The sequence below is a fragment of the Antedon bifida genome, chromosome 5 (genome assembly GCF_963402885.1).
Source record: "Antedon bifida chromosome 5, ecAntBifi1.1, whole genome shotgun sequence".
Taxonomy (NCBI): Eukaryota; Metazoa; Echinodermata; class Crinoidea; order Comatulida; family Antedonidae; genus Antedon; species Antedon bifida.
Genome location: NC_136230.1, coordinates 6,441,107 through 6,457,898, shown reverse-complemented (window position 1 = coordinate 6,457,898; position 16,792 = coordinate 6,441,107). Strand labels below are relative to the sequence as shown.

The 16,792-nt window shown below is 30.8% G+C and overlaps 1 protein-coding gene across 2 annotated transcripts; it reads left to right on the top strand.

Moving 5' to 3' along the window:
- Positions 1-6,712: 6,712 nt before the first annotated feature.
- LOC144843102 (uncharacterized) lies at positions 6,713-12,867 on the top strand. 2 transcript variants are annotated; one of them, XM_078699809.1, is made up of 13 exons: positions 6,713-6,785; positions 7,294-7,361; positions 7,593-7,827; positions 8,142-8,402; positions 8,730-9,041; positions 9,289-9,367; positions 9,510-10,041; positions 10,493-10,565; positions 10,862-10,929; positions 11,321-11,575; positions 11,815-11,954; positions 12,160-12,295; positions 12,762-12,867. In XM_078699809.1, the coding sequence occupies exons 1-13, from the start codon at positions 6,719-6,721 to the stop codon at positions 12,834-12,836; spliced, it is 2,301 nt and encodes a 766-aa protein (XP_078555935.1). In that variant the 5' UTR covers positions 6,713-6,718; the 3' UTR covers positions 12,837-12,867. The 2 variants fall into 2 exon arrangements, with proteins under 2 accessions (XP_078555935.1, XP_078555934.1); XM_078699808.1 differs by lacking the exon at positions 12,762-12,867 and having other exon boundaries at positions 12,160-12,423.
- Positions 12,868-16,792: the final 3,925 nt, after the last annotated feature.

Here is a 16,792-nt window from a genome sequence, read left to right as displayed (position 1 = left end):
ATGGTATTTTATATGATATTAGGCCTAATTCTGAAATTATATTTTATTTAAGATTTTGATTATTATTATACTTACTAATTCTTTTGGTAATAAAAGCTTACATACATTCTATTTTGTAATAAGTATTCTATTTTATTTTACGTCGTATCAGCGGCGGTTCTCAAAAACTATTCCGTCGTCAGGACTAAAGTCTACTGTAATGTTGAAATACGATAAATCTATAAGAAAGAAGAATAGTAATATAAAATAAGGAAATAAATAATAATAATAAGTAATTTTTGTTTTTCCGACAACTGGTGGCCTCTTTTATTTTTGTTTGCGACTGTATGATAACGACTGGACAAAGAGCCGAGCTTTTCAAATTTTAACTGACACAAAAACTACGTAAAGCAACCAAAACAAGAACGTTAAGTTACGTTTACTAAATGCATGTTATGAGTTGAATTTGGAGAATAGTATGGGTTTGGTATAATGTGGAATAATGAATGTTTACGCTGTACAGTAATTGTAATGCTATATTGCAGTCCACCCGCAGGCCTTGCGATGACAGTCGATTTCAGAACAATTTTCACTTGATTAACGTAAGTATCATTACATTCGTTAACCTATACGTTTTCTAGCGCCTAGGCTAACAGACGGGAAATGGGAATGTGACTAGAGAGTAGCCCCTATTGTTGAGTATTGAATGACGTCACTTGTGATATACTGATCTTCGTCTAGGCATAATGTGCATTTATAGGCCTAGATACACTATTCTGTATAGAAATAATTATAATGTTTGAAGGACGGAGTATAAATATCATGTGATATGAAAATAAACTGTGATGATGATTATTACTGCCTCTACGATGAAAAGTCTGCCGACATTTCCGCTTGGGCTGCTCCGTATATCTCTTGTTGGGAATTTTTTTTTTCCAATCGGATCTACTCATTGGCTAGTTGTTTAAGTTGTTTGATGTCTTTCTTGGTAAATAAACTGTGAAATATACCGAATATAATACCGACAACAATTGATTGAAGGTTTCTACTCATGCGCTGTTAAGATTAGTTTTACATAATTATTATTGTATTAATTATTGTTTAACGAGTGTAACTCAAAACGGCATAGGCTGACATACATGACGCCCTCAACAGTTCACAAAACAACGGTACATATAATAGTTTACACGAAAAGTTAAAATATAATAATATAAAATAATAATATTATTATTATATAAAACACTATGCAGGAAAGTAATATTTATGAATAATTATAAATCAAAATAAAAATACTGAAAAAAATGAAAATGCTGTGAGTATCAGTTTCTGGATCTCAATGAAGATACAAAATAAAATAATCAAAAAACTAAATCAGCCAGGAAAATTAGAGAGCTAATTATATATATATGCAATACAAAAAAAAATTATTTCAAAACCCTAAAGGCCCCGTAACACCTTGGCAATTTAGGCAGCGAATCCTCAACGTTTCAAAGTTTCTTTAAAACGCTGGCATACTCTGGGCTTTTCCATTTTTAGTCGCGTGGACGCGACTCTATAGTTCACTATGTCGGTTGGTCGGTCGGTCGGTCTGTCTGTCTGTCTGTCTGTATTTTTGATATCAGACTGATATCTTAATTGTATCACATGTACGATATCAGTCGTGTGAGATGTTTCTGATATCATAGTGATATGTGGTTTTCTATCATGTCTTGACTGGGTAACGAACATACATCACAAGAAGGAAATGAAATTATATTAACAAGAACTATTCCAAATTAAACTGCGTACAGTGCATTAACCCTTGATTAAAACTAAGGAATTATTTTAAGCTATTCGGGTTTCAGGAATTGAAGAAACAGGAACCTTGGTTAAACGTAAACGAGCATACAAGGAAACGATATTGTATTTACTGACGAGTATTGCATTCATACTGCATACAGCTGAGGAGGAACATCCAGATATATTGCTTATTGAAGAAGAGGTAGAGATGTTTCTCTATACATATTTCTTAAAAAGTGTTCAGCTTTTTATAATAAGTCTTTTTTTGTGGCAATTAGGATTATCAGGTATGTCTTGTTAGATGACTCTCACACTCTTTCCTCGTTTTAGATTTTATATACTTTATAGTTTATATTCATCCGGCCGAAGTTTTGCAAAGTTTTCCCCTAAAAAAAATACACTCAAATTCATAATCAGATTTTTGCATATTACCATGTAAATATCGTTGATGTTTATTATAGTTATTGTATTGTGATTGATTGCAGTTATTTCCTGCTCCGATGTGTTTTTGTTTTTTAAAATAGGCCTACAAATTATATGACAGTTTCATTACCATTATGATGAAAATTATTTAGGCCTACATTTTTTAATCAAAAATGATTGATTGCAGTTATTTCCTGCTCCGGTGTGTTTTCAGTTTTTATTTTGAAATAGGCCTTCACATTATGATGAACATTATTTCAGCCTACATTTTTAATGCAAATAGTTATATCAAGTTTATAAACGAAGCTCAGCTACAGGCGTCAAATATAAATATGTAATTGTTATTTAATATATTAATTGTACATAACGTTTAATATGTGTAACAAAAATCGTAACGAAAAACATGACTTTCCTAAAATGGTTAAATATAGAAATTCTACTTTTCAGTAATATATCTATTTTTCTCTTAGCTTATGTTATATCTGGTTACTCTCCCGGAAATTACAACTACAAAAATACTACAAACGTAAAATTCAATTCGTCTGAATTTTTCCCCCGTTTATTTAATTTATTTTCAATGTCTTCATTTAAAACATTTGTGTTAAAATTATTAATATGGATGTTACTGAATAATTATAATAATTATCCCCTTACTGCAAAGAAGGTTCTTTTTTTTAAATCGTGTAATACAACAAATTAGTACTTATTTGAATGATCAATTAACATTTAGCTGAACCTGGCACTAACATAGCACTGAAATGCTACCGATTTCTGTTTTATTTAAATCTATAGAGTTATTTTATGTTTTTAAATATTGCAGATCCATTGGATATAACCGTATTTTCTGGAAAACCATTTTCGTCACCTTCTATTCGTAACAGTTGGTTTCGAGGATACGCCCTTAAAGAAGACAACGACCTTAGAAAGTTATCAGTTGGAATATTATATAAGAATGGAAAGGATAACGTGACTTGGGCTGATACTGGTGATGTTCCTGACGATGATACAAGACAACTAATAGATATGCCGGATGGTAAAATATTTGACACAAACAGCAAGATTGATTATCGATTACACGGACAACACACGTATCTAGGTGTTGCTGAATTACAAACAACTAAAAAATTTGGTGTGTTTTCATTTGTAGCAAAGAAAGGTGAAGTAGTAGCACATTCAGCAATTGTGTTGACATCCTCTTCAGGTGAGTACATGGCATTCACGCCGTAATTTTTTATTTATTACTATTTATATACATACAAGTTCACATCGACAGTCAAAGCAAAGCTAAAATGGAATTACCAAAGAAAAAAAAACAGGCACAAACATTTCTCTAGATATCGTATTGTGGATTTTTAAACTGCTCAGTACGGCACCTACGGTAAACATAAAATATAACGCCTAAACATACAAAAAGCCGGCATATTTTTAAACCACTTATTTCACACGACTTCACAAGACAAGCAACCCAACCATAATTACTTATAATTTGGACACTGAATATGCATAAGGCTTGTATAAGGCTTGCTTCTGGCTATTTCCGATTTGGTTGAACTAAACAAAATTTAATCTAATTATTTGTCATGTAACATAACGTTATACACATTTTTACTTAAATTATTATATTTTTCAGTAAATGTATCTCTTTTTTTACTGTATTCTTGTTAACTAGAACATCTAGTAATAAAAAATAAAATAACCTGTACTTAGGCCTAATTAATAGTCTTCATTGGTTTGTTTGATATGTTTTAAATAGAATGATCATTAAGTAAACTATCGATTAATTATCATTACCATTTGTGACAATGCGCACAGTATAAATGATATTGTTTACAGCGACTATTACAATGAAGCACAGAACGATAACCGTCGGTATTGGAGAGTCTGTCACTATCAATATCAGTAAAGGTAGTCACCTTCACGATTTACGTTGGAGACATAATTACGGTGCGGAAATACACAATCTGAGGGGTAATACGTCTGCTGTGATTGAGAACATACGAAGAAAAGATGATGGCGTATATGAATGTTATACAGGTGATAGTCCTAATGGTAACCATGGTATCATGAGACTTATTGTTAGAGGTACAGTACGTTTACAAAATTATTGATTGCTACAACTTTTCCATAGAAAAATGTTTATTATGCTTGTAATATTACAGGAAGGCTTATTATTTGATCATGTTGTAAAGCAGATCTCATTTATAATGTGTATTTTACAAAATAATTTTTGTATGAAGTTACGTAATTCAGATGTCTATAAAAATTAGCATCCTCGTTCTTGAAATAATTTCTTTATGATAATATCTATCACTCTATAATTATAAGGCCGATTTGTTAATTGGGGTTCTTTAAAGTTGTAATCTTTATATGTTTATTTATCTATTCTGTGCCAACATATAATCTGATAGATAAACTTTCTTATAATTATTCGTTATCGTATTTCACAATGTCGTGCTGTTTAATTATTCATAATTGTATTTAGCTTGTCCCTCGCCAAAGTGGAATCCTCCAGACTGTGAAATGGACTGTCCCGTGTGTTATAATGGTGGAGTGTGTGACGATAAGACGGGACTCTGTATTTGCCCAGCAGGATTCAATGGCCTATCTTGTCAAGATGGTAGGGACTAATATTGCGTTTGCTCTTTAAAATTATGCAATAATGAATAATTGATTTGTTAAGCTAATGCACAAATCAGACATTACCAAAATATATAGGTTTGCATGTATATGTATTACATTTAACTCTTTAGATGATTTAGATCGACTGCATAGCTTATGCATAGTGTAGATCGTCATATGCGTGCCTGTTTTGTTTGATTTATTAAAGGTTGTGGAAATAACGACTGGGGTCGTAACTGCAACGTTGTATGTAAAACTGGTGGGGATTGCAGGGGATCTCTTTTATGTCCACCTGATCCAGTTGGTTGTGCATGCCAAAATGGGTTTGGAGGAAACGATTGCAATACAGGTTAACATTTCAATATTATAAATATAGTGTTGGTTTTGCATGCATCAATGCATTTTAAGAGGAAATAAATGTTATAATGGTTAGAAGCAAAAAAATGATTACTGTTTTTATTAGTTTGAATATTATTAGGTATACTGACTACTATACTACTAATTATCTATATGTTGTTTAAAAAAATTGTAATTCATTATTAAAATATTTGTTGATTTTTACATCATTGAATTGTTTTTATTGTCATTACAAATATGTATTATAATGTTATTTAAGTTGGTATGTATAGTTATTAATGTTTGTCTTATAATTGTCAGTGACATAATTCTATAATTGTTGTCTCTGCATTGTATAAAAAATCTGTTTATAGAGTGTGACACAGGTTTCTATGGAGCTGATTGCCGCCAGGTTTGTCACTGTGACAGCGGAGATTGTGATACAACGCGTGGATGTGGGCCTGCGTCAACGTGTATAGACGATTACACTGGAAAAAGATGTCTCGGTAGTATTTGTAGTTATTATTAAATTATGTATACATTATCTAGTTATAGGCCTAATTAATGCTGTATTTAAACGTTTTTGTGATTCTAAAAATTTCTTTACTGAGTGTACCAACATGACTTATCGTTATGGGCCTATAAGAATGTATACTATAAATATAATATAATAAACAAAACAACAAATATAATGAAAAGCCAAGAAATACGCATGTGGTAGATAATTAACAACTCTTATAGAATTTCTTACACGCGTGGCCTATAACACCAAATATTACTTTGCAATAAAATACGAACATCAACGTCTGTCTAAATCTAGATTCCAACAAAGAATTTACTATATTCTCACACAGCATACTTTGATATGTATTCAAATCACATTGGTTTATAATTAATACTCTGCTTTGTTACATTAGTACCTCCGTTCTGTCCATCCGGATTTTTTGGTGTTTTGTGTAGCTACTCATGTCACTGCAAAGACTCTGAAGATTGTAATCGAGATGGAAGTTGCGATAATGGGTGTCATAAGGCTTGGGCCGGACCAAGCTGTAGTATAGGTAACACCATAAAGTGTTGATACACATTTACTACTAGTATACAATTCACTCTCCGCCCCTGTAATTGCAGATTTTCTGATTTTTCGTTTTCATATTAATATTTGTTGGCAGTGTATCTGCCAGGTGGACAAGTCATAAATAAAAACATAAAGTAAAACATTCTTATATTTCTATTCTGAAATTCACATTCTAATTTCTTATAGAACAAATATTTGTCATTATATAGTAGGCTAAACAATTTACACATACATTAAAATTATTCTGTATTTTATTTTGTCTTAGCATTACCATATCGTTCTGAGCCGCCAACTATTGTAAACCAGACAGCAACTACGTTGACTTTTGACGTCACCTGGATTCCAGGTGTAGACTATGGAACAGGAACAATTACAAAGTGGAAGCTTTTGTATAAATTGCCAGAGTATAATAATACATGGACTCCTCTTCCTGTTAAGAATAATTTATTGAAAATTGATAACCTAATTCCAAATGCGAAAATAGAGTTTAGATCACAATTTTTTAGAATGGTTTACGATAGTCAGAAAGGTGGACCAACAAGTAACGTTGGATTGACGAAATTGAATTGTTCAAGTAAGCACTATTTTTCAGCATCATTTGTTAACCTGAGATCTCTATACGCACGCGCAGATCATATTCACCCATATGTCATTTTATTTATTTTTTTATTTGAAAATGGAATAACGCCTACTATAACCGAATGTAATTAATATGTATTTTTTCTCGATACCATGTACGTTAATTTCACAAAAAATGTTTCAGAACAATTAACAAGGGAAAAGTTATAATTCACTTTTACCTGGATTAACAAACTTTTTGTTTTATATTTTTTAGGAAAAAAAATAAATTTGTATACTTTAAACATAACAAACATTTCAGTCAATTAAAGAACAAAAAGCAATCGTATTCGATCAGAAATATATACTATACCTATCTTTATCATTAATAATAATGTGCCTTTAAATATTTTTCTATTACATATATGTTTATACTTTATTCTGGCTGTTTTTATAGGCCAATTACTTCATTATATTTTTAATTTCTTCCTAATGTATTGCAATATTTGTTATACTTACTCTAGAACCGTTAATAGAACCAGTAACAACATTACAAACAAGGAAAGATAGAAAAGTAATCTTGAATTTAAAGGTAATCAGCATTGTTCATTTATGGATTAAGTTTTGCCAGACCTCCAAATAATTGGATTCAATCATTCAAAGAAACAGTTTAATAAAATAAATATATATTTTTTTATAAATGTTATATTATTCTCAGAGTTTTATATCTTTTATAAACCGTTTTTATTTCTTGTTTATTTTAATTCAACGTTATTATACAATTACAAATACAGTGTAATTTAAGGTTATACTTTATTTTCAGCCTGTACCTAGTGATTATGATCGAATCCAGTGTAACTATATCCTTGGATATCAAGTGCAGTATTCAGACATAGACAGAAATATACTAGTAGTCAACACAACAAACAGTTCTAAACAGGTTGAACTATCAGGATTATCACGTTGTACTCGTTATATCATAAACGCTCGAGTTGTTAATAATGTGGGGATTGCTGGTAATTGGGGACCGGAGATAACAGTACAAACAGCACCATCAGGTGAGTTAGACTTTGTATGCAAAAATACACTTAGTTTGTTGAATACTATGAAAACATGATATAATTAATATTAATAATATTAATTTCTTTTAGACCTAAAAAAACCTTTTTTTTGTTTAATGAGGGTGAATCAAACACAAAAGAAAACTACTTTCTTCTTGTTATCTTTTAAAAACATAAATTTAACAGGGATTAAAAGAGCATTGACAATTAAACAATTATTTTGTGTTGAATAATTTCTAAATATTTTTGGTATTGATAGTGTAAGTAAAATCAACACCTGCTCTACAAATTATATTTCTATTCGTTTATAGAGCCATCGATAGAAAGTCAATTTGCAAATGGAACACATTTACTGGTGAAATGGAACCCTTCATGCGACACACCAGACAGTCAGGTGACCTACCATTATGAACTGTCAGGTGGTATATTTCGTCAAGGAAGTACAACAGAAACTGAAGTTATATTTAGTGACGGAATTGAGCCCGGTATAGAATATACATTCACAGTATTAGCGTCGTATTTAAACGTTATTACGACATCCGACACAAAGAGAATACAATCAGCACCCTCAGGTGAGTTAGACTTTGTATGCAAAAATAGACTTAGTTTGTTGAATACTATGCAAACATGATATAATTATTATTAATAATATTAATTTCTTTTAGACCTATTTATTTATTTCATTAAAAAAAACTTTTTTTAATGAGGGTGAGTAAAAAACAAAAGAAAACTTCTACTTTCTGCTTGATATCTTTTTAAAACATAAATTTAACAGGGATTAAAAGAGGATTGACAATTAAACAAATATTTTGTGTTGAATAATTTCTAAATATTTTTATATTGATAGTGTAAGTAAAATCAACACCTGCTCTACACATTCTATTTCTATTCGTATATAGAGCCATCGATAGAAAGTAATTATTTTGTAAATGGAACACATTTACTGGTGAAATGGAACGCTTCATGTGACGCACCAGACTGTCAGGTGACCTACCATTATGAACTATCAGGTGGTATATATCGTCAAGGAATTACAACGGAAACTGAAGTTATATTTAGTGACGGAATTGAGCCCTGTTTTGAATATACATTCACAGTTTTTGCGTCGTATCTAAACGTTAATACGACGTCTGACACAAAGACAATTATGTTTGGGATTGATTGTAATCCGTCAACTAACAATAATTTTTCAGACGAAAAGAAACTAGAAGGTTAGTGAAATCATCAACACACTTTACTTTTTTGAATTTTCTTATTTGCATTCAGTATGAATAAGCCAAAATCATAAGAATTAGACAATTTTATCGAAATATCTGACCGTTCCCACTGGAATTGTTGTGGTTTTTTTTTTAAATTGTGCATTGGGTTAAACTTAATTGAAAGAAAACCCGACCAGTTCACATTGAATGCCTTAAAAAAAGTATTCATATTCAAGTACAGTAATATTTTACTTTCTAGGTTACGTAATAGGTGTTGTAATTGGTTCGGTAGTTGTGGCAGTTTTCGTAGTTACTATCACTCTGATAATATTTAAACGGTAAAGTATCAGTCATATAGTTTTTTGTCAATTTTGAAATAACAATTTACTCGGAGTGGCGTTGCAAGGAAAAAGGAGAAGAAGAAACTCAAAATAACCATCGACTTATAACAATCGTATTCATTTCTTTGTTTTATTTTAGTTTAAAACAATCAAGTGCGAAAACAGAGGTTAGTAAAGATTCTACTAGTCAACAAGATTTAAACACAATAGATACAAATTACCAAAGTTTGTACAAAAAATATGAACCGAATGAATATGAAAGTGTTCAAGCTAGTGGTGCCACATCTTCTTTTGAACCCATATACGCTGACCCTGAACAGGATCCTGTTAATGATGTTGCCAATCTGGAAGAGCAAAGTGAATATAAAAACATTAAGTCTAATGTTTCCACGTCTTCTGCTGCTGAACCAGTATACATAGAACCCGAACATAAACAAGATCAAGGTGCATATGAAATGCCTATGTCTGCTCTTGTCATTTCTTCTGCTGAGCCCGTATACATAGAACCAATTCCGGAACCAATTCCGGAACCAGAGCTTGTACCAAATCATGCTGTTGATGTCACAGAACTAGATAACGAAGAATACAAACCTATTGAGTTGTCCCAACTTCTTGACTATGTGAGGAAACGCCAATCAAGCGTCAGGAACGGTTTCAAGAAAGAATTTGAGGTATGCTATATTTACTACTGATTTATTTATTAAATTAAAATTTATTTTAAATCTTTCAAAATAACAAGATAGTTTAAAAGTGGTAAAAACAAACAAAACTGTAATTATAAAATATTATAGAAAAATATAGATGTAGTAGATTAATAATAATCATATACATACAATAGATCAACCTTCCTTCCTCCTCCACCTGTTTTAGGAAAACGTAGCATTTTAGGAAGAGGCTTGGTAGAGAATAATATTATGGAAATAAAAATATTTATAAATACCAACACTAATAATAATAAGTAATACGTTTTTTAAATTTTTTGTCTTGTAAATTACACGTCTTAAATACGTGTATTATTATGGTTTCCATTTCTCCAACCACGATTTTCAATTATTATAAAACGGTAAAATAAAACAAATAATCAATTCGTAAGATAATAGCCTCTTATTTTTTTCTTTTTAGACTGTAAACAGTTTGCATCTACGTCATTTGGATGGTGACACGTCACGTGCCAGACGACCAGATGTTTTGATCTGTAAGTTCTATACCTATAGGATTAGTATGTTACGACTTGATTATGTTAAACGATAACAATTGACGTTAAAAAATTCTTTCATTTTCTTTGTCTATACAAATATAAAAACTTTTTTTTTTAAAGAGGAACTTTTTTAAGCATTAATGTGAAATGCCGTAAAATTAGGCCTACACCATTCTTGTTAATTAAAAGAAGACTTGACTTGACGTTAGCTGAGTTGATGACCAGAATCAAATATAATGACAATAAAATAATAATTACTCTATAATGATTTGTTTTTATTTAATTTAATACAGTAAATAAACGGTGTTTCCAAATAAATGTTGACGCTGGTGAAGAATACATTAACGCTTCACATGCTGAGGTAGGCATGTTTTGAGGAGAGGATGTCGTTACAACCAGTCTCATAATTATGTAATATTAAGTTCTAATATTAAAATGTGAAAACTCGTTTACATCTATTAACAATTAAATCGAGCCAGTTTGATATTAGAAAATGGCAGAATACTAATAATACTTTGTTATTTTAACATTTCAAATAATATTGATACATTTAAGAAACACAAAAATGACGTACAGTAGGCATTATAGGTTTACTCGTAGTAAGATAGAAAGAGCGATTTATTTCGAATAACTTACAGTACTATACAACGATATAAAAAGACATCATCATCATATGCTATTTACCCCCACATTCTCTCTTTCTCTATAATCGTGTTTTTTTCAATTAAAGTTTAGTTTGTTTTATTCCGAAGCGTTACAGTGATCATCGTGCTTTTATCGTTACTCGGACACCATTGCATACTAACAATACTATGGATTTCTGGCGTTTGGTGTTTGACTATAAATCTGACGTCATTGTACAACTAAATGAGATGGAAGATATAACGATTGCAGTGTACCTCCCAAAAAAGATCAATCACAAACAAACATTTGGTGAATATACAGTCACTGTCAAATCAAATTATCAGAATGAATTTATGAATGAGAGACGACTTGTCTTAGAAAAGGTTAATATTAAATTTTTCGTAAATTCAGTGAATAGGCCTATGCATAGATGATGACATGAATTGTACACTACTTATCAATGAAATAATTGAAACGAAAATATTATAAGTAACCGTAGTAACTTTTCTGTGTATTTTAATTAAATGAGATGGTGATTTAAATCATCGTCTGCTTATCAACCATCATTTCCAGTATTCTGCTGTAGATACGGAATCGATTAATCGATTTTTTTTTCGTTAAGGATGATGGAAAACGACACATTGTTCAGTATGAGGTTAACCAATGGCCAAAACACGAAACTGTTCCAGAAGTTGATGCATTTGTTAAAATCATTATGAAAATGGAACGAGATGATACTTCACCAATCACTGTTCATTGCATGTGAGTAACAACAACAATTAAAAGTAAACTTAAATAATGATTGTATGTGATAAATGCTTTTCCACTGATAAACATGTATTTCTTTTTTTCACAAAAAAAAAATTGTTACAGTAACAACTTGTGTCAAGTTAATTTCACTCTTCTCTAGTATTTCTATTCTAATACGGCTGTATTGGTTTATTTATACAATGTATTTATGCAATAGGGATGATTTTGGTAGATCTGGATTATTCTGCCTAGTTTATTCAGTGATCCAGAAAATGCAAGAAGACAAGATGGTGGATGTATTCCAAACACTTAAAGCACTGAGGTCAGCATGCCCTACTGCGGTGGACTCTGAGGTAGTTTCTTTTTATTGCGTCTTATTGTCTCTCTTATCTTTCTTGAATTTCTATCATACCAATGATTTTTTTTTCGTTTAATTTCTTATACATTTTAATAATTACTTATGCTTAAAATTCGTTGAATGTGTGCTCAAACTCAATTAACCCAAAGGGTGCTTTGAATCTGAATCGCCAAAAAGACATTCATTGCAAAACAAAACAAATTCTTTTATGTCGTAAATAAAATAAACCAAAAAAATCTACATCTTATTTAAAACTACTTCAGAATCAGAAGCTTTTCGAAGTAATCGTCTACAATATCAAACTTTATGTGACAAAAAAATGCGATGTGCCCATATATGGAAATGGGGATGTCATATCACTAACATATTTTGGTACATCACACTTTATTGTCAAACTAGTTTGACAGTGTTCACAGAGCTTTATTTAATAATAGTAATAGTGTTTAATATTGTATTTCTAGGTTCAGTACAGCTTTTGCTACGATGCTGCCCTGTGTTATCTGAAAATGTACGAGGAATATGCTAACATAAAGTAAAATACCACTAAATACAACTGTTAAATGGATTTAATTCATGTGTTCATTTGTTAATTGGGCTCTCTCTGGTTATAGTATCTTTCTATTTGTGTTTTTAGCTCATTAATTGACTTCGAATTTACTGTGACGGGCAGTAAATTGTTCCATTTTTCAACAATGAAATACGAGAAAAACGTTTTTTCTGTGCATTGTCCTAGTATGTTGCTTAAGGATTTTTGAGTTATGGCCTTGTGTTCTATTTTCGTTATTCAATGTAAAGTAGTCATTTGAATTTAAATTGTTGTAACCATGGACCATTTTGAATAGTTGACAAGAACGTTCTATAGTCATGTGTCGAAAGATGCATTGCATTACTTCTTGTATCATAGCTAAGGTCTTTTAATTCTGGAGGTAGTTTAGTTACTCTCCGTTGCTTTTACACTGTTAACATTGCTATACTCATGGAAAAGATTTCAACGTGTAATAATGTTGTACTAATCTTCAGATGGACAGCCCTGTTTAATTCAGTTTGTTTGAATTAACTGTTTTGTGTTAAGTTATATTGTCCCTCTGAAAAAAAAATCATTTTTAAAATATGCCAATTTAATGTCACATAAAAATTATTAACTTCTATCAAAAATTGGATCGACAAAAATATATATTTACCAAAATCGGCTGCCTACTAGTGTGATTTTAGTTGAATTTAACTGATTATTTTGTTTTTGGGGGACAATGTATCTAAGAAAAGAAACTTTCTTATTCAACCTAAACTTTAAATGCGAACATAACATAATATAAACATAAAAGGGAGTATGAACAATTGTTCAAAAAGAAAACTTGTGTTTTCAAGCGAGTATATGTTTTAGAGTCTTAGAAGATGTAAATAATCAAAGCTTTTTGTATTATAACAGTGAATGTCCGAGTTTTTTGTGGAGTAAGAAAACGAACTGTAGGCGTTAATTATCCGTTGAAAATAAGCGAAATAATGGAAAAAATAATTCCGCCTCCATCCAACACCGATCTGTCCTGTGCTTTCTTTACCGACAACATTTATTGTTTTTACTTCTAAAAAATGATAAAAATAAGATGTTAAATAAAAAATCTTTTTATATCCTAAATAGCTTTATGTAAATCATTATCCAATTGCTCTGTACATTACACTAACAATTCTAATTAACTAGGCGCAGGCGAGTGTGTCATGTTACGTTTTGAACTGGTTATTATTATTTCTGAAATCATATTTTAATTAAGATTTTGCTTAATAATATTATACTTACTACTTCTTTCGGTAATAAAAGCTTATACATTCATTATATTCTGTAAGAAGTATTTTATTTAAATTCACTTCCTATCAGCGGTTGTCAGAAACTATTCCGTCGTCAGTATAATACTACTATAATGATGAAATACGATAAATTAAGAAAGAAGAATAGTAATATAAAATAAATAAATAAATAATAAGTGCGCTGCTTATAAGTAATTTTTGTTTTTTCCGACAACTGGTGGTCTCCTTTATTGTTGTTTGACTTTATGATAACGACTGGATAAAGAGCCGGGCTTTTCAAATTTTTACCGAAGACAAAAACAACGTAAAGCAACCAAAACAAGAACGTTACGTTAACTAAATAATGCATGTTATGAGTTGAATTTGGAGAATAGCATGAATTTAAAGACTGATTGTTTCCGTCAACAAGGATAATATCGGTTTACAACGGACTGGTATACTGTGGATTAATGATTATTTACGCTGAATCTACAGTACAGTCATGATGCTAATGCAATTATATTGCAGCCGGCCCGCAGGCCCTGAGTTGAAATGACGTGTCGTAATAGCAAGTTAGCGCGAAGTTTAAAACATTATCTATCAAAGTGTGTCTACATTTTCCTAATGCTGGTCCATTGCAGAACAATTTTCACTTGATTTAAGTAAGTATCATGCCATTTGTTAACCTATACGTTTTCTAGAGCCTAAGCTAACAGACGCTGCCTGTTGGAATGTGACTATATAGATAGTAGCCCCTATTGTTGAGTATCGAGTATAGTGCTATACTGATGTTCGTCTAGGCATATGTGCACTTGCATAGGTCTAGGTATACTATTCTGTATAGAATAAATAACGTTTGAAGGAGTATAAATATCATGTGATACGATAATAAACTGTGAAATATACCAAATATAATACCGACAACACTTGATTGAATATTTCTACTCATGCGCTGTTAAGATTAGTTTTACATAATTATTATTGTATAAATTATTGTTTAACGAGTGTAACTCAAAACGGCATAGGCTGACATACATGACGCCCTCAACAGTTCACAAAACAACGGTACATATAATAGTTTACACGAAAAGTTAAAATATAATAATATAAAATAATAATATTATTATTATATAAAACACTATGCAGGAAAGTAATATTTATGAATAATTATAAATCAAAATCAAAATACTGAAAAAAATGAAAATGCTGTGGGTATCAGTTTCTGGATCTCAATGGAGATACAAGATTAAGTAATCAAAAAACTAAATCAGCCAGGAAAATTGAGAGCTAATTATATATATATATGCATTACAAAAAAAAAAATTTGTGAACAATTTATTTCGAAACCCTAAAGGCCCCGTCACACCTTGACGATATAGGCAGCGAGTCCTCAACGTTTCAAAGTTTCTTTAAAACGCTAGCATACTCTGGGCTTTTCCATTTCTTACATGTACATGACGTATTCATAACGAATTGGACGTGTACACTGAATGCGTGTCCGGTAATTTCAGTAGTTTGTGTACGTTTGTTTATGTAAGTTGTATGTTTTCATTCATCATAGTTATTACGTTATTATTTTATATACCGTATTTATTCAAATGAACACCTCCCTCAATATCAGATAATGTAATATGGTATCATAATTACATTGTTAATGAATAGAAAAATAGATTGAACTAAAGTATCTTCTGTCTCACGTTGTTAGCGAACTAATTTCAAAATGTTGCGACATTGATACATTTTTCAATTAATATTCCGAATTGTTTAAAAACATTGTTACCTTATTTGACCTTCATGCCAGAAATATTTGATCTGTTATTATTGTTTCCTCGTTATTATCGGCTTTGTTGTCTATTCCAATCGTTTCCTTAATTGTCAACTTCAGAGCCTGAGTAGTGCTTAGAATAATGGTATGCTTATTCCTTATGTAATTAAATAGCATTTAATTCAGGATACAAACAATACAAAGCAAATGAATCGAATATATAGAAAATAAGTTGTTGGTACATGATTTGTACTATTTAATCAGAGGTAATTATGCATTGGAAATAACGTAATGATTATAACAAACACTAAAATTTAAAGTAGAGATATCGTGTTCAATAGAGCATTAACCTAGTCGGCCATTTCGAATCATAACTGGAATTAGTAAAAAACAATGTGGTATTGTTATGATGATAATATAACTATTAATATACTTTTTTGATGTTATCCCTTACACTAACATTTGTTTTAATCTCGATTGGCCCACACATGAAAAATTGTTTTGAAAATAATAAATGTAGAGTATTTAAAAATACTCTACCAATTATTAATTAGTTTTAGCTTTAATATACAGCTTCCAAGCTGTATATAGCTAAAATGTCAGTACCGTCGTTTTAGTATAACGCCAATTAGGCTACTACAGCAAAAAAATACCTCATTCCTGACCTTTGATCCTAAAACCAAGGAGATCAAAAACAATGTACAGTATAAACATGTGCGAAAGACAAAACTGTATTATGTTATTTGTGTGCATAAGTAGTTATCATGTTTTGTTTATTGTTTTCCTGCTGACCCCTATGTTACGATTGATCCCAAGTTGTGAAAACCACATAAAATGTGGAACCAATCATACTGGTCGAGAAAGTCTGAGTTACCTATCTCATCTACATTCTTCCTTTTAACATCAGTTCACATCTTCGATCATCCTGTGACCTCGTCATCTTTCCTC